This window comes from Notothenia rossii (genome assembly GCF_949606895.1).
Source record: "Notothenia rossii genome assembly, chromosome: 3".
NCBI classification, from domain to species: domain Eukaryota; kingdom Metazoa; phylum Chordata; class Actinopteri; order Perciformes; family Nototheniidae; genus Notothenia; species Notothenia rossii.
In genome coordinates this window covers 72,437,325-72,456,326 of record NC_136901.1, presented here as the reverse complement: position 1 = coordinate 72,456,326, position 19,002 = coordinate 72,437,325, and the positions used below count along the sequence as shown (strand labels likewise).

The following is a 19,002-nucleotide window of genomic DNA, read 5'->3' as shown; positions in this document are numbered from 1 at the left end:
CTAACTTGACGGGAAAACGTGCGGTTCTCCACGCAAACTCTAACCCATGCGTACGCACTAAGCACAAAAACGGGAGAGACGAGAAACTGCAACACCGTTGGCAGAAGGAAGAATGGAGAGAAATATGTGGAAATAATACCATAAATAAAATGTTACCTCTCATTTATCATATATGAAGAATTCATTTTCAAACATTGATTAAAGCCAATCTTAAAATGATTTAACAAACGCCTGTTTGAGACTCCTCAGTGCACACAAAAACATAACTGGGAGAAATAAATAAATACGGATATGTTATTTAAAACCACCTCGAATATGTTTTGTTAATGTTATGAAATGTTTTCTCATATATGATGCGGTAAGCAGGAGGACAGAATTACGTCTAAACTGACGCCGTTTTGCATTTCTATAGGTTGTAGATATGAGCATGGTTTTATATATGTTTAATACACGTTTAATCGTGTTTTATGCCGTTTGCCAAAACTTGATAAGTCGCTCGTAAAACACAGGAGGTATGGAAACTAAGAGCACCATATGTGGTAAATTGTACAGCTAATATAACACAGCACATTAGTTGTATTTCCTTTAACTGGTGGATATAGAGTTGCTGCGGGGGGGGTTGAGATGCACAGGCTGCAGTGGAGACGCTGCGCACAGCTGATCGACAGCTGGGACACAAAACAACAAATACAAAAACATAATTCAGATCCAGTCGTCATGACTCCACTCCGGAGGGATTCCCCGATAATTTCTTACAGTTTCTCATCAAGGGGGGGTCTCCTGTCCCCGGTACAAACACACTGCCTGAGGAAGGCTATATATTTTTTGTCATTAACCTTTTTCGGACCACTTATTTATTTATTTTGGTGGGCGATCCGACTTCCATGCTCCTACTCTGGTTCAAACTGCATCCACCAAACAATATGATTTATCTCGACCTCCCCAAAATAACCAAAATCTGACACAGTGTGAGATGTCTTTTTTAGCTGTTCTGTCGTCATTTCCTGCTATCTTCTTCATAAAGTCAGTCAAAATGAATGAATGAAAGGGCGTTTCTTTGACTATTTATAGGCAAACATGGGCGTTACGTGAAGCCCGCAAAAGCTGCACCGCATTTCGAGTCGGTTGTGATTTATAAAGGGAAACTATAGGTTACTTACGTAACTCCAGTTCTCAGAGTAACATGTAGTGAGATGTCTCACTATGGGATGCGCCTCATCGCGGACCAAACAGAAGCACCAATCTCATTACGCCAATCCTGATTGGCTGGTGATCTTGACGTCAGCGTCAGGGAATCCACCCGCCCTATAAGTCGCAGCGTCATTCAAAATAAGCACCTCTTCTCGCTTCACCTTAGCAAGGAGGGCCGTCTGGTGAGACATCTCACTACATGTTACTCTGAGAACTGGGGTTACGTAAGTAACCTATAGTTCTCATTCATAACACTCCGTTCGATGTCTCACTATGGGATATTGAAGCTCCCGTATTGCCAGACAAGCTTATCTCGAAAATCACCAAACCAACAAGAACTTAACAGGTAGAGCTCTGACTCAACACGGGGCCCAGCACTGCTCGGGCCATACTAGGAGCAGACGTCTAGCCTGTAAAAGCGGACAAAAGTGAGCGGCGAGGACCAGCTCGCTGCTGCACAAATGTCCTGGATGGAAACACCCTTGAACAAAGCCCAGGATGTAGCCAGACCACGAGTCGAATGAGCACGCAGATCCGTAGGTGCCTGCAAACCCTGACTCGTATAGGCCAAAGCAATCGCTTCCACAATCCAGTGGGAGAGCCGTTGCTTGGTAACGGGCTTGCCCTTCTGAGGGTTAGCCCAGGATATGAAGAGTTGGTCACTACAACAAAACTCTTTTGACCTGTCCATATAAGTGCGTAAAGCACGAACTGGACACAGCAAATTCGGCCGTTGTTCCCAGGAGGAACACAGCAGCGGAGGAAATGCCTCAATGTCAATTGGGGTACATAAACCAACCACCTTAGGTATAAAGGCAGGGTTGGGCTTCAGCAACACTCTCGTTTGCCCCGCGGCAAACTGAGTGCACGAAGGATGTACAGAGAGCGCATGAATATCACTGACTCGCTTGGCGGATGCCAGGGCCAGTAACAGCACTGTCTTCAGTGACGGGTGCTTCATGTCAGCTCCTTCCAGGGGTTGAAATGAAGGTCGAGTGACCCCATCTAAAACCACTGTCAAGTCCCATAAGGGCACCAGTGACCTGGAAACAGGGAGGAGCCTGCGAGCTCCCTTCATAAAACGGCAGACCAAAGGATGTTGGCTAGCCGTCTTTCCCTCAAAGCCTACATGGCATGCAGCAATAGCACCCAGGTATACTTTGATCGTAGAAAAACCTCTGTGTTTATCAATTAGGTCCTGTAGAAATGACAAAATCACCCCAACAGGACATTGAAAAGAGGTGTGCCCTTTTTGAAGGCACCACTCCTCAAACACCCTCCACTTACATTCATAGAGAGACCTGGTGGAGGAAGCTCTTGCACTCTGAATAGTGTTTATCACCTTCTGAGGGAGCCCCACTGTATTCAGATTGTACCACTCACGGGCCAGGCCCATAGGGCCAGGCGCTCCGGATGTGGGTGAAAGATCGTCCCCCCCGCCTGAGACAGTATGTCTCTGCGTATGGGGAGCTGCCACGGCTGTCCGCACAGCAGCTGATAAATCTCCGCCAGCCAGTACATTGCAGGCCAGTGCGGAGCTATCAGGATCAGTGTGTGGCGCTGTTCTCTCACTCTGGCCAGAGTTGGGGGTATCAGAGCCAGGGGTGGGAACGCGTACCGGAGGACCGGAGGCCAAACGTGCGCGAGCGCGTCCACGCCTAACGGTGCGTTTAGATCGCGCATTGAAAAGAACAGCTGACAATGAGCATTTTCTTTTGATGCGAACAGACAAAAGCCGCTCTGACTCTGTTCGGCGGGTATTATAGATATAGCCTTCTTTTCTACTAGCGAGAGAATCTCTCGCTCCAGAATATGGGCTGACTCTCCCCGGGCTTGTGAATACAGAGTGCCCGAGAAGCGAGGGGGTGTGACAGCGAATTGGAGCCTGTAGCCCCGTGTTACTGTCTTGAAAACCCAAACAGAAGCTGTGAGCATCTTCCACCTTTTGCTCCTTAAAGCGAGCGGAGATGTCATGTCTCTTTCCCTCTGAGTCTCTATTTGTTGTGTTATGGGGCCCTCTAGTGTCTGAACACGGTGGTACCCCAGGTTAACAACCCCAGCCGACACTGCGCATGCGCGTGGCGCCTTCACAATCCCAGCCGGCACTGCGCATGCGCGTGGCGGTGGTGCCTTCACAGACCCGTCTATTATCCGCCTTTTGAGAGAGGCCGTAGCTGCTCTCAAAAGAGGGACAGGTGACAGACTGTTTATTGTTTTTATTGTTTTTCTTTTCATTTTTTTGGACTGCGCCCTCGGCTTGAAGCCTGGATGCGACAGTGAAAAATGGTTTATTTGAAAACAATGGTATTTGTGACATGTGTTTTTGTGACTTAGGCAGATAGCAAAACTTGCTGTCTCTGGTACTAAGTCCGTTTCCCTTCTGGCGCGAACTTGAGGATGACGTTCTGGCATCACTCGAGGCGGCAGGAAGATGGGGGCATAGTGGCACCCCGAAAAAACATCTGGAGCTGTGGAACAGGGAACTTCCAGCTCTGTCACCGAGGAGAGGAGGCTGTCAGGCCGCCCATTTCTTCTTCCTTGTCTGGTGGCTGAAAATCTGGGTCGGCTGTGCCTGAACGGCTGCTGCCGGAACCGGAGATTTTCTCGGCCAGCTCGTCCTCATCTCCTGCCTGGGCTGGGGACTCGGGGCGGGCTGTGGACTCTGCTGCCTCGGTATCTTGAACCGGGCAGGACGTGAGGCAACTTGGGCGAAGGACTGCCGCGAGACCGTTGCAGGTAGCGGCTGAACCCTTCGGGGGAGACAGAGGTGGAGGGCCTCGTCTTCCTTCTTTTTCGCCTCACATCTCCGCTGCATCGAGACTAGAGCGGAGCCGAAAAAATACCCTCGGGAACGATAGGCCTGTCGAGAACTTCCTCCTTTTCCTGGTCTGGCAGGTTGGTCAGGTTGAGCCACCTGGCTCTCTCCTGTACCACCATTATGCCCATTACTTTGCCAGTGGCCTGGACTGCACAGCACTGCACACGGAGGCAAATGTCCGTGATCGCTGCGATCTCGTCCCACACGGCCGGCCCAGGTTTGCTCGCTAGGTCCTCGCAGAGCTCCGCCTGGTAGGCAGTCAGCAGTGAGGATATGTTGAGTGCCCTGGCGGACAACGCTGCGGCTTTATAGGCCCGTTCCGTCATCGCTGACTGGAATGGGTCTGCCTTCACCGGTAGCGTGGGGTTCCTGCTCGGTGTCGGAGCCAGCCTCAGTTGGAGGTGGGCTGCCACCAGCGGTTCCATGGGCGGTATGCGGAGCAGGCCGAGCCTCTCCATACCGTCACAGTCCAGGGAGGAGGCACCCTGGATTGGGGCCTTATTACTGAAGGGGCGGTCTCTCCACGAGACCGACACCTCATCCAGCATCTCCGGGAAGACTGGAAGGAGCTGCCTCTTTGTCCTCACGGCTTGGGGCAAAGTCTTCCCCTCGTAGCGAGACCTGGAGGTCTCCTTGGCCATTTCAGGCCATGGGATGTCCATCCTGGACGCGGCGCGTTGACACACGGCCTGTAGGTCCATGCTCAGACAGGGCGAAGCTGGTGCGCTATCGCCCGTGAGAGCAACCATCGCTCCCGGCTTTGCAGCTTGAGCTGACGAAACGAAGATATCATCTTCTTGCTCATCCGAGTCGGACAGGAGGAACTCAGAGGCATCCTCTTCGTCCTCCATATATTCCAACTCCAGGACATCCTCCACGGGCGAGACCATGGTGAGGTCCAGCCGGGAGCCCCAGCCTGGTATAGCGCGGGGCTCCGCTCTCGCGTCTCTTGCCGCCACCGGGTCCCAGCCTGACACGGCGTGGGACTCTGGTTCTGCAGTTGCCGCTGTTGTTGAGCCCCAGACCGACACAGTGCGGGGCTCAATCTCTGCGGTGGACGCCCCCGTGTCTTGATTGCCAGCCGGCGAATCAGCGGACATGAGGGGGTCCTGTCCCGACAAGCTAGCTTGGCGTGCTAGCCGTCGGTGGAGGCTCTTCATGGTGAAGCGGGCACAATGCCCGCACGAGCCGGGGTTGTCGATAGCCTCCTGGGCGTGTTCCAGCCCGAGGCAGGACGAGCAGACCTGGTGTGAGTCTGTGCCTGATATCTTCAACCCGCAGCCGCAGAGCCGAGCCTCCGAGTCCCTGACTCCTCTGGTGTGAGGGAGAGAAGCGTCCATCTTGTTCGCCGTGGTGACGGCGTGGAGAGGACCCGCTCGTAACAGGTACGTTGCTGAGAAAAAAATAGTTTTCCACCCTGTCGTTAATCAGGAGAGAAAGCGACGGTGTAGATTTTTATTCTCAAAGAATATTAACTGGTGTGTTAATACCTTTTTATCTTCTCCTCCTCTGGTGTGAGAGAGAAAAAGAAAAAACGTCCTCGCTACCGTGGTGTCGGTAGTGAGGGAAGGCAAGCTAGCAACAGGTGTGATACTAGCTTGAAAAATCAAAACCTTACCTTTATTTCCGAAGAAAGAAACGACGAGGTAGATTGCAATACTAACTGGTGTGTTAGTATTAACAGTCTTCTTGCGAAGCAGAAAAGTAGCCGGCGAGCGCCCGTCGACCGAAAGTTAGCTTTGGGTTCAGTCTGTAGACTGTTAAGCTAGCCCGGCTACTGATATATCGAGATTTGCTCTGACGCGAGAAGAGGTCTTTGAATGACGCTGCGACGTGGCGCAAGCTACTTATAGGGTGGGTGGATTTCCTGACGCTGACGTTAAGATCACCAGCCAATCAGGATTGGCGTAATGAGATTGATGCTTCTGTTTGCTCCACGATGAGGCGCATCCCATAGTGAGACATCGAACGGAGTGTTATGAATGAGAAAAGGCGTAGGAAGTGCCATACGCACTTTCCTCGCCGGTACGCAATGTTTGGTGAATCGGAAAGTGGCGGGAAATGTATGGACCTATTTTTCGGATTTCTACTACGTAAGCAACCTTCCCACGTCAATCCTACGCACAGCGTTATACATGAGGCCCCAGAGATACCTGTGGTTTTTCCCTTTACAACACGTAAGCCATCAAAATCAGCATTGAGCTGCATGAAAAGGGGCAATAAGCATTTTACACACCAAAATTGTCAATATTTAATTATACATAATGTAATGTTGGTACTGGTAAATCTTTGTACGTATAGAACCAGAACAAAAAAAAACCCATTAAAGATAAATGACTGTACAATGTTATATTCTAAAATATCAGTGTGTAACATTGTGTCTACTTTTGTGTTTTATAAAGAAAACCTTGAAGTGGAACAGTTCTTTGGGTAAGAGATAACACGTTAATTGAGTCCAGTCCGGTTTAAGGACAATCTCTAGGGAATCTAATTCACCTGAATCAAATGTAAAGTATTGAATAACTGAAGGTGCCTGATTTTATTTATAGATGTTTTACAGATTTCCCTCTAAAACAAGCTGAGTATATATAGAGGAAGTGTTGGATTAAAAAAAGAAAAAAGAAATACCTCCATTTTGGATAACATTTCAATACTCCATTGATGAATCTTTACTAATGATGTCTTTCATATTTATCATTGGGTTGAACTGAGATGTAATGAGTGACGAGTGAAAGTGTTTTCTAATGTTTCTTTTTAATCATTTAAAAACAGTACAAGTAAATGAATATCATTGCAAATTACACAGATTCTGAACATTTAAGCAATCAAGGGACACTATTCACAATCCAGACATAAATAAATACTACTCAAATGTAGAATAAACTACCATAAAGACCTGTCCTTCTTCTGTTAAACTATATTATTAATCAACAAAGGAGACACTTGGTTTGAGTTTAAAAAATATTTCAGTAAAGTGACTGTAGCACGTAGGATGAATCTAGGAAGGATTCATGTGGTTTTGTCGGAGAAATTATTGAAGCGATCCGATCCACAGGCCAACATTGTTGCAGCAAATTTCCTGGGACGATCAGGATCCTATCAGCAACATAAAAAAACAAGATCAACACACAGTTCAAGTCTTTGAAATGATAATGAAATATAGCAATACATCTACCATGTTGGTCTCACCTGGGTGGGATGTGCACAGGTGGGAACATAACGGATCACAAGCCCACAGCGCCTTCTCTGGGATGTGTTGGCATCACTGGCATGAACCAGGAGTCCATCATGAATCTGTGAAAACAAATCCTAATTAATTCACCTTCTTTAATTCAAGCCTATTAAAAGCACTGCACAATAAATACACTCACAGACATCTGGCCAGCTAACAGAGGGCAGAACACAGCCTCATCAGTCCGCAGCAGCTCCTCTGGGATCTCCTGGTTGACTGACAGCATGTTTCCAGGTCGGGTGGCCTGGCGGTGGGGTAACATGCCGGCGCAGTGGCTACCTGCAGGGCACAGAGAGAAAAAGTTACACCCTATTTAAAGAGGTGGGAAGTAGTGGAGTACAAATACTTTGTTACTGTACTCTACACTACTTATTTTTCTGACAACTTTTTACTTTTACTTCTTACATTTTTAACACAAATACCTGTACTTTTACTTCTTACATTTTCAAAACAGGCTCGTTACTTTAGATTTGATCTGTGTTTGGTGGCGTGATCATTATTATTTAGAGTCATTATGTGCCTATTGAGTTTCACACGATCCATGTATCCATCATTTCCTTTTTTTCTCTAAAGAAGAGGGACTAATGAGAACTTTGTCATTTTGCCGTTGTTCAGCATCGAAACATTCATTAGCTAAAAATTACATGATTGTTCCATTATTATAAAGGTAGGTCAGTTACTCTTTAAAACAGTTGGTAGTTATGGGTACTTTTTACTTAAGTACATTTCGAAGCCCATACTTCTTTACTTTTACTTGAGTAAAGAATTTTACTGAGTACTTCTACTTTTACCAGAGTATTTTTAAACACAAGTTCCTGTATTTCTACTTGAGTAAAGGATGTGTACTTTTGCCATCCCTTCCTATTTATTGTTTGTAATGGGAGTCAAGAAAAACTTTATGTGGCTTTTGTCTAGCTAAGGTCCAACCAGCACAGCAGCTAAAGGAACTACAAAGTGTGTGCGAATGCTGTAAAATGCGTATGTGTGTGTGTGTGTGTGTGTGTGTGTGTGTGTGTGTGTGTGTGTGTGTGTGTGTGTGTGTGTGTGTGTGTGTGTGTGTATGTGTGTCCCTGTCTGACTGTGCTTGTGTGTGCGTGTACCAGTCTGTCTGTCTGTGTACCGTGTCAGCTCTGATTAGATTATATCACTCAGGTGTGTGGCCCCAATCTGCCCAGCAACACCATGGTTACCAACTGCAGCACTTAGTCCCATTGTGAATACCAGAAAGTGAGCATCAGGGAACCCCAATGAACTGATATATGTTTTTTTGGGGGGTTTTGTGAGTAAAATGTGAAGATGGGAGCAGTTTGTCTAAAGTTTACTTCTCTCTGTTCTGAAGAAAGTTCCGGACACATTTAACATGGGAGTCTATTGGAAGCTAGGTGGACTTTTTGTCACTCAGATAACTATTGGACCAGAACGGTGGGTCCGTTTGATATGACTAATTATGCTCCTGAAATCTTTGGAAATTATTAGAGTGTATATTTTGGCTCTGAGAGCAGTTTTAAAATATGTTTTCCGAAGATTTTTAAGACCCTCTACACTCTAAGTGATGATGTCACACACTTTAGCCCTGAAGAGTCCCTCCAATAGACAACCATTATAAAATCTAAAACGGCCTGAAAATGTACCAATACTTAAACGTTGATAAGTCAAAAACCTTAAAAGATATCAAAAATCAGAAAAATAAGTTTTATATAGCTGAAGGTCTTGTGATCAGTTGGAATGAAGTCTCTAGCTGAAAGTATGTGGAAGAGTAGCATTTGGCGCAAGGTGTAGGTAAAAGAAGATTTGAAGGTTCCTCCCATTGAGTTCCATGTTAAAAAAGAGTTTTAAAAAGCTGAATATTTCAAAAGGTATAAAATATTTGGAAAAAGTTTAAAATTTCCCATCATGTGCTGAAAAGGCTTAACAGTTTGATATTTGAATGGCTTCTGTAGCTAAAAGTATGCTGAAGTTATTGAGAGCCTTGGTGAAATATTAATAATAATAAGAAGAAGATGATTAAAGAATTTAAGAACTATAGTGGAATGCTGTAAACAGCAGTCGCACTAATAAAGAGCAGAATAACTTTAGTTAGTAATTAACAGCTGAGGTACCTGGGATGAGCTGGAGGGCGCCGTTCTCCTGCAGTGAGTCATCTAAAGCCAGCCACACAGAGAGGACCGGGCCGCCAGCAATACCCCAATACCTGAAGACAAAACATCAACTGTGAAAAGAAACGAAGCAGAACAAAACCGCTCAGTGTTTTTTTCTGTAGTTTGTGAATATCCACCTCATGTCCTGATGCCAGGCCACATATGGAAGTTCATCGTTTCCTCCTCCTTCATTCTCCTGGGCGTCAGGTTTGAGTGTCGGGTATTTGCAGATGAAGCGGGAGTCCAGCAGGATGACGTCAGGGCCCAGGATGGCTTTGACCACTTGTATGATTTGAGGGTGTTGGGTCAGGTCCCTCACCCAGGGATACTGAAGGTGAACATTGTGGAGGCTGTACTGAGTGTACTCTTCACCTGGAAACACAAACATATACTCAATCATTGATAACAAGTGCAAAACTACCTATAATCCTATTTCATACATTTTGGGGATTTCTTTACTGTGAATATTTGAACGTCCCCCTGAGTATATTCGGAATTCTCCGAGCCTAACTTCACTTTACTAACACTACTTTTCCAATTTTATATTTATGTTTATTGAAAATCTACTTGCAATAAACAAGATTCTGATTCAGAAAAAAACTACAGAGAAATCAGACCCACTTACAATACTAGCCTACATTTCAACATTTGGTTCATTACTAGATTTTTACTTATTTCTGTATTACTTTTAATGCTTTTTCTTCCCTTCCCTCCTTCACCTTCCAGTGCTACTTACCAAATTCCTCCTCCAGCTCAGAAAAGGCGCGCTTGGCCTCCCTCAGCTGAGTCTCATTCAGCACAGGCAGCGCGGAGAGGAAGCCCTTCTGGTTGTAGACCTCCTGCAGTTTATTCCTGGATGAAGTCATCTCTAGTGGACAGTTTTCCTGCTGATGCCTCCTGCTTGCAATATTTATAAGGCAGGGATTGTTTGTGGTGGAGTAGCTGAAGATAGAAAAGTGTAAATACTGTTAGTACTCTGTCAAACATTGTGTTTTCCATCTAGTTTGAATTTAAGCTACTGTAATGCAGACATAAATAGAAAGACGACCCTGCCCAGCGAAGGAAAAACATTTAACTACATTTCATTTGGTCACACTGAGCACCACCTTGTTCTGTAACCAAAATTACCTCGCTGACTGCACAGTCCAAAGGCAGTGCTGAATTAAATTATTTTGCCTCTCTGCAAAGGTACTCTATCTCTCAAAACAATTAAACTTTTGCTCTAAGTGTTGTACTGTACTGTACTGTACTGTACTGTCTGCTGTTCAGTCTCCTCTCTCTGACTCTGAGTACTGCCAGGTTCTACTGTGGCATTAAATACTGCACAGTACGCCTATCTGGAAACTCCTCTTCACATGTCAACATTGCAAAATTTATAAAATATCATCACATGTGATTTGACATCGGAAGAAAAACTTAATTAAAAGGAAACTCCTTAAACACACCCCTTGTTAATTTTGAAGTAAAATCAAACCTTTTCTTACCAGGAACTACATGTTGGGCTTTTGAAGTCCTTTAAATGGATGAAAACACATTTCATCAGGAAATAATTTCTCAGTAATCTTTAGAACCAAAGGCTATTTTTTGGGGCTGTATTTTACTTTGAAGTTGTTCCAGACTTTAATGACTGATATCAGGAACTCATTAGATTTCCAGTCATCGCCCCCTTATTTCCAACTTTTCTCTTCCTTGTCAGAAGTTAGGGAATGGTTACTGCTCACAGTACAAAGGCACATTGCATTTTCAGTGTATTATTTAATGAGTGTGTGGGAAGGGGAAATCCTTTCTTTTCACATTAGTGAACAACATTTTAGCCAGCATCGTTTTTGTATTTGTGATGATTATTATTCTTACAATTGTTATGGATAAACTTTATTCATAGTTTTATTTCAGTTTTTCCCTTATTTCATCTTTTTTATTTACCATTTATATGTATTGCTTCATATCAGTAGACTTAGGTTTGTCTCATTTGGCATCAAACTGTTTTTGTTCACAAAAAAGGACGAGAAGGGGGAATTTAGCATTTAATTTGGTGAAAAAGGGAGGCCCTCCACTGCATTTTTAACTGTTTTCTTCTTCATAACCTATCCCTAAAAAATTGCAAAAACCTCAACATCAAATTATGGAAAGCACAAGAAAATAAAGAAAAACACAGCCACTCTCTAAATTAAGTGAAACGAGCCCCAGGCCTAAACGCTATTGAAGAGTTAAGAAAATAAATGACTGTTACTTGTCTGTCTTTCCCTCTTATTGTTTTAATACAGTCCCTTATTTGTTCACTAGGCAATCATATTTGGATATTTAAAATAGGGAAGGAGGAAGAAAGAGGAAATCGATGTCGATTTTGTTTCTTAAAAACGATGTGGGAGATCAATGTTTAAGGACACAGATTGTTGTCTGTGTGGTCAAGAAACAGCGGCATCATCACATCCCTCACAGTGAGTCATAATTTGTCCTTGTGGGTTTTTTTCAGTCTCCAAGCAGCTGATGCATGATGTCATTGACTTGTGAAGTGTGTACGGTATATGTTTGTGTGTGAGCATTTTATCACTCATTACTTTAATGTCTAAATAACCTCTTAATAGATTACTTGTTATAAACTGTTCTGCAAAACTAACATGTTTAGGGCCGTGATACAGAAAACATGTTGAGGAATGTTTCAGTCTCTCAGAGGAGAATGACAAGGCTGCTGAGTAAATAATACACAGAGGAAAAACCCTCGGTGTGACGATATGTGTCAGTATTTTCAGTTCAGTAGAAGACCGGTGACCATGCAGCAGTAAAGCGCTCAGCTTCCTTCAGAGTCAGGAGAAACATTAACTCAGCAGCACACTCCAGAGGCAGGGATCCTCAGCATCTGTTCGGGGGGAGTCCCAACACTGAGCAGCTTACTGGTCTGACATTCCAGTGTCATTGACTTTTATTGTGTCTTTGTGGCTGCATTTATGAGCATAGACACTTCAGGGGAAACCATTTTACAGACTCGAAAGTGATGCAGCATATAAAGAAGAGACAATGTAACCTTTAGACGTAAGCTGGGTAACTGTTATTACGCTGAGACGTTTTAAATAAGTAACAAACTACCAGCACCCTTATATCAAGTATATCTTTTTTTATTATTTTGGGAAATTATATTTTTTAATGGCTTTAAAATGTGTCAAATTCTGAGTAAACAAAAACATTACCTTTAGAGAAACAGCTAGGGTATATTGAGATGTATCAACAAATATTTGTATTAGATATTTTAATTAAATATACGTAACAAACTGAGAACTTGTTCTGATATGGTCCGTAATATACAGGAAGTCCCTCTAGAAAATAAACTTCAATTTAACTATAACCTTCTTTATTATGAGGGGTAGCAGAACAAACCCTAAAGAACAGAAATGTATCTAACCAAGGATATGCTCATATTCGACTATGCCTTCATTAATCAGATTGAAGTAATGTCAGTGAGGAAGGTGAAGGATAAGTGAAGATTGAGTGCTAACATTTAGCAGGGTCATTAATTTATAACTTAATTTGACTGTTTTATGATGATGCCCCCCCCCCCCCCTGACTCCTAGTCCCTGTTGGGGTGTTTGGGGCAGAGTGGGTGGTGCTGTTTTCTCTTTTCTCCACTCTGTGTCCTTGTGTCTCCTCCTGCTGGCTGCTGCTCATTATTGCAGCGGTGGACGAGCACGGGGTCCTTGTTCGGAGGCGTTTTCTTCAGCAACAGCCGCTGCAGCATCTGTTTGTCAGACCGCTCCCGTCGGAAGTCATCCTCATAGACCTTGAGCTGGATCAATGTCAGAACCACAGACAGTGAAGTCAGGAAAACATTCTGAGGTGACAGTGAGAAACCCATCTTTTAGAGCATCAGCTAAAAGTGGATTCATCAGAATATATAACAGGTTATCTTACACCATTAGGGGAGATGTGGAGCTGTGAAAATACAAGCTGTGTTATATATCGTATGGTTATTAGAGTATGTTAAAACTGTTGTTGCACGACTAACCTAAACTTCATATGTAACCATACCTTTTACCTTACAGTTTTTCCCAATCCAACATTTGATGCGAAAAAACTCCAAATAATGTTGTTTGTTTTGGACCAAGATTATGCAACAGATAATTGTTTGTTCTTTAATAATTTAAGTGTGGATCCACATGTGTGAGTGTGCGTAATATGTGTGTATATAAGCAGACAATCACAACACTACCTGCTCCTGCAGCAGTGCCACCTGTTGGCGCGTCTCCTCCCTCTTCCTCCTCAGCCTGCGGTTCTCTTGCAGCGTGCGTTTGTGGTCATTATGCTCTGTCTGATATTCTTCTTCATAAATCTGGGTCTGTTGACACAGGACATCAATAGGGCAGTGAGCCAATATCAAAGCTTGTGATGTGCAGACGTTTCATAATACTCTGTGAGAAACAGCACACAGCCACCACTTGGTGGAGCAGTTCACTGTCTAATTCAGGTTCAAACATTAAGCAAATCTTTCCCCGGCAACAGTGGGTTGACATCAGGTTCTTCTCATCACATCAAAAAAGGGAACACATATTGAAGCTGTGCTGAAGAGAACATCCCACCTGACATTGCAGTGCCTCCAGCTGCTCTTTTAGAGCCTTCACTTCTCCCAGTGGGGTAGCACTTTTCTGGCTTTTTCCTTGCCACCCTGCCTCTGGGCTGGAAGAAGGGTGTGAAAGGGTGGATGAGGGGCTGTACCCAGAGACGTGACTGGGCGACAGTTCGGGACATCCAGGAGGATCAGTGATGGGGCCCGACACGGGACCGTGTGTCACAGCACTGAAGCTGCTCTTAAATAGACACATAAGACAAATTAATTAACTTATACTTAAGCCATGGAGCAGAGAATATCCCACTGACGGGTGTAATACCTGTGGGGCAGGAGGTCTGTCTCTGTCCGGCTGGTGCATTCTGTTTTCCAACAATCTGATGTATTCATGCAGCTCCTGGTTCTTTCTCAGCTCCTGCATCAATGCCTGCTCATAGTACTCCTTTGCACTCTGCAATCCCAAGCACAGCTTTACAGCTCACACATCTATCTACCATGTATACATCCTACACCTGCATCTACATTGGGAGTGTTGATGTGTATTTACCTGCTGGTGGTCGACTTTGAGCAGCATTCTGCCGTTGAGCTGTTTGATGGCAGTGTTCTCAAGCTCCAACGCCTCCAGTCTGCTCTGTAGACCCAGCGTGGCACTGCGGTACACCTGGTCCCAGTCCTCATTGAGCTTCATCAGCTGTAACACAGCACCATCACATAATCACTGGTGTTATGGCCTCCACTGCAGCCATGGAGAGCACGGTTCATTACAACACTACTGCAGTGTTTCTCAGTCTGTCCTCGCACCAACTCGGGCCACAGGAAATGAATTTAGGTTAGTGAGGTGGGACGCTATACTTTTAGAAAATACATGTCCCTTGTTACTTTTTATCAAACAGCCTTTAATTAAATTCATAAGCAAAGGTTGTATGGTTTTAATGGTGATACTTCACAGCCTAGCAGCAGTTTTCACACAACGCCCACAGTCCTCCTCTGGTTTTCAGAGAGAACTAAATGTATTTGCCAACATCAGCAGTACAAAATGTGGACATGCAGAGACGCAGCACTGGTTTCAGGTGAAGTTGTACCTCTTTGTTGACTCTGCGGAGCTCAGTGTTCTTGTTGAGCAGCTGCAGTTTCTCCTGGTCAGTGGAGGTGACGATCATGCTCTCAGTGATCAGAGTGACCTGCTCCTCAGTGGACAGCAGCCGGCCTCCCACTGGACCCACATCCCCCGTCCTGCACACATATACAGATGAGATGTTCCATAAATAAAGTCATGATGAAGAACATTAGGATTTCCATTAATAAGCAAACACGTGTGCACACAAAAGAACATCAGAGTACTTTTGAACACCCACTCGCACAAAGTGCACTTACAGAAAATCGAATCGGAGCTATTATGCACACCCACGTACACACATGCATGCAGTCACATTAGCAACTGAAGAGACTCAGACACACACACACACACACACACACACACACACACACACACACACACACACACACACACACACACACACACACACACACACACACACACACACACACACACACACACACACACACACACACACACACACACACACACACACACACACACACACACACACACACAGTGGTACATTTCACTGCATACAGGGTCCTAGCCAATCATAATCTTCGTTCACAATCAGTAGCGTTTGCATAAGTAAAGACTGTGGAAGCAAAATGGGTGACTGTTTGCAAACATTAACTAGCTTTCTTTCCACCAGCTGTAATGTGAGGTCTTGTCTGAAAGTAATAGCTGACAGGGAGGAGGTTGAGATCTGAAGCCCGGGGGGAAATCTGCTCATGGAATAACACACAACTCTGCATGTTGCCCCCGGGGCTTCTTCACACTGTCGTACTGTACAACTGCTCTGACCTCAGAGAGCTAACTACAAAGAATCACAAACTGCGATCACCTCTCATCCCCCTTAAGGCTAAAACTCCCTCGCAAACATGCACTTTCATCCACTTATGTACAGTGTCCCGCTTTGTGAAAATATTGTTACACATTTTTAGAGAGTTAGCAGTTCACATGGAAAGATGCAGGTCTATTTATAAACAAATGAAAAATAATAAGGTAAAGAAATGATATAGTCCTTACAAGATATTGAGATTGTATAAAAACGTTGTATTGTCAGGTTTTACTGTATAATACACGTATGCCATTGATGACAATATGAGATAAGAATAATTATTTGGCTTCTCAAGTTTACAGGCATGGTTTTAGGAAAGATTTTACTCTCTAGTTAAATGAGGGGATTATGTGCGGGACTATTTCTTAGCCTGAAGCAGCAATTTTTATGGAGTTGTCCCTTGCCTACTGGCAACAAACCATAAAATTGCGTTTGGATAATTTCGCATAATTTCACAAACATGCTAAAAAGTGGTGATTAGATCGTTTTAAAAGTGCGGGTGTTTATATATTGTTACCTTTGACCTTTGGACAGAGCTAGGCTGTTTCCCCCAGATTCCAGTCTTTATGCTAAGCTAACCAGCTGGTAGCTTTAGCTTCATATTTTTATAATTATGTACACTCAATAGTGTTACCAATCTTCTACTATAACTCTTGGCAAGGGGAATATGAGTATTTCCCAAAATGTGGAACTATTTTTCTTTAAGAAAACGTAAATAAAAAACCTGGATAACGTTAACAATGAGCTGTTATCAAGAACAAGGGGGATTTTTCTTATTTTCTAAAAAGGTGACCTTTTCAGATTTAAAAAATAATTTTCTTAAAAATAAAAAATGTTGTTTGTCTAAAACCTGTATAGTCGGATCATTAGATAAAAGTAAAGTTTATCGAGAGTCCAACATTTGTACAATCGGCACTCTGTATCATCTGGGATCATGTTCAACGAAGCAGGAGACTGGAGGGGGTTACTGGTCGCTAATGAGTGAAAGAGCCAACAATTCTGCAGATTGGAAAGATGATGAAGGCATAAAAGCAGAAATGAAACAAATGACATAGGGCCGCTATGAGCACAAACTGCAAACACAGTCATGCCCAATACCCCGTCATGGTAACTCAGCACTGTGTACTCACTACTCAGCCATCCCATTGGGACCGCATCATGCTCCCTGTCTCTCTGATGCAGAGCCTTTCTGTTTCAGCCTCTCTGACAGCCCTTACACGCTGTCTGACCCAGTTTCACAAAGTTTTCAATCGTATGCCGTCTTGGAAGGACACCAAGATGCCACTGCTTCCAACAGCAATATGGTAATTCACTGTCATGGCATATGATAAAGAGATAGATATAATATATTTCCTTCTGGCTAGTGGCAACCCAGACAAATATCATTTTAAATACAGAACATCTCTGTGTCAACCGTCGATGGCCACAGTCGGATCCCTTTGCAGAGGAGAAGTGTGAAGTTTCACTATTTCAACATGGTTATTTTAAGGCAGACTTTTCGTTTGTGTGTAGGTAGTGTGGTCACGGCATTTACCAAGTGTTCCCACATTAAGAACACTGAGTATCAGTAGCTTGAATATAAAACATTGAAAAGTGATCGTAATATACAAAAGCTATTTCAGGTTTAAGGCATTATAATATATAATTCTTATCATTTTATTAGCTTTTTTTTACGACATGATGGAGTACCAGTGTTGTGAAATAATGAACTGAAGCCTTATTTATGACCTCATGGGAAACTCCAATCACTCTTTACTGAACGTCATTTAACTCTCAGAGCTTCGCTGAAAATGTGATGAGAAGTATAATTGATCCATACTGTAGTTTTCAAACAGCCTCTAGATTTGAGTTAAAGAAAAGGGTCAGATCATCTCGATACGATTTATTAAAATTGCCTTTATTAGTATCAGACTATAAATTAAGGAAAGCCTGTTTGTTTGTATATTTAACATGTGTTTACAGGCAGAGACTGATTATCAAACACTATGGTAAGACTTTAGGCTATAGTTTTCGAGTTATATATATTTATTTTCAATAAATATTACGAATATATGTTCCTGTTTCTGTGTCGGTCCCTGTATGTAGAAACGTTCAACATACATACCATAATTCTTCAGTTGATTTGTGATCCTGTTGGCTCTGAGGGAGGCTGCTGTAGCTCTTTGGTGAAGTTTCTTTCTGTGTCCCAGACGCTGCTGAGGAAGATAATGACGAGAAAGAAGACAACGACAGCACATCTCCATCCATGGTCAAATGTTTTCAAATCTTCATAAAGTCTCGGAGAAAATTCAAACACTCGCTTCGAACGCTAAAGTGTGTCTGCTGAGTATGTCGTGGAAAGTAAATAGTGCCTTCAGTGTTGATACATAGCGAAAGGGGAAGTAGCCGAGACAGTGAGCCACATGATGCAAAGTTAAGAGAATAGGAAGTGACACTAACAACTGTTTCAGATGCAGGTTAACGTGGGCCACTCCCACTGTGTCTAACATTTTTTTCTTTAGTGCACCACACAGTGTGATCGTACATTATTAAAAAAATGATTACACAGTTCTTTTGTTTTGACATGATTTGGAGAGGAAACTCCACTCAGTGTAGGAAGTGTTGTGTGTTTACGCTTGTTCCTGGGAGACTGTTGCCTGTTAGCCGAGCTGTTGTCTTAGGTTTTTAAATGAGCATGAGGTAATAGCAGGGGAGCTGAATAGATATGCATAATTGCAGAACGTGTAATTGATAATAACGGAAGCATACATTTATTCATGACAAATAATGATAGGGTCAGGCTGATTGCATTCACCAGTCTGCTCATTACTGGGATTGAGGGAAGTGGGCTGCGGCAGGTTAATTAGGAAACCACATGTTCATCCAAGGGACAATCAAGACAAGGGACAATTTGTAATTATGTTCCTCTTAGTCAAGTTAAGCTGTCTTTTATTAACACTAACTAAATTAGTTTGCCAACCTCATTTGCGATACATTCTACTCAGACGACTGTGACAAAGATATTCAAGGCCAGCAGTGGAATAGATATAGTGACTGCGTAGCATAAAGAAGAGCTCCAGATCAGTGGCTTGGATGTTGTGAAGCTGACAATTGAGCGGCCCGACCAAGCAAGGAGGCAGAGGCAGAAC

General features: G+C 43.7%; 1 protein-coding gene across 2 annotated transcripts; it reads right to left on the bottom strand.

Moving 5' to 3' along the window:
* Window positions 1-6,798: 6,798 nt before the first annotated feature.
* LOC307034305 (ectoine dioxygenase-like) lies at window positions 6,799-18,471 on the bottom strand. 2 transcript variants are annotated; one of them, XM_079673076.1, is made up of 7 exons: window positions 17,979-18,471; window positions 10,116-10,321; window positions 9,517-9,751; window positions 9,341-9,432; window positions 7,381-7,520; window positions 7,199-7,303; window positions 6,799-7,105 (listed from the first exon to the last, which is right to left on the bottom strand). In XM_079673076.1, exons 1-7 carry the CDS (start codon window positions 18,119-18,121, stop codon window positions 7,019-7,021), a joined length of 1,008 nt encoding a protein of 335 aa, XP_079529202.1. In that variant the 5' UTR covers window positions 18,122-18,471; the 3' UTR covers window positions 6,799-7,018. The 2 variants fall into 2 exon arrangements, with proteins under 2 accessions (XP_079529202.1, XP_079529201.1); XM_079673075.1 differs by lacking the exons at window positions 6,799-7,105; window positions 7,199-7,303; window positions 7,381-7,520; ... (1 more) ...; window positions 9,517-9,751; window positions 10,116-10,321 and adding exons at window positions 12,472-13,157; window positions 13,581-13,706; window positions 13,948-14,175; ... (1 more) ...; window positions 14,482-14,625; window positions 15,017-15,167 and having other exon boundaries at window positions 17,979-18,290.
* Between the last annotated feature and the right edge of the window lie 531 nt (window positions 18,472-19,002).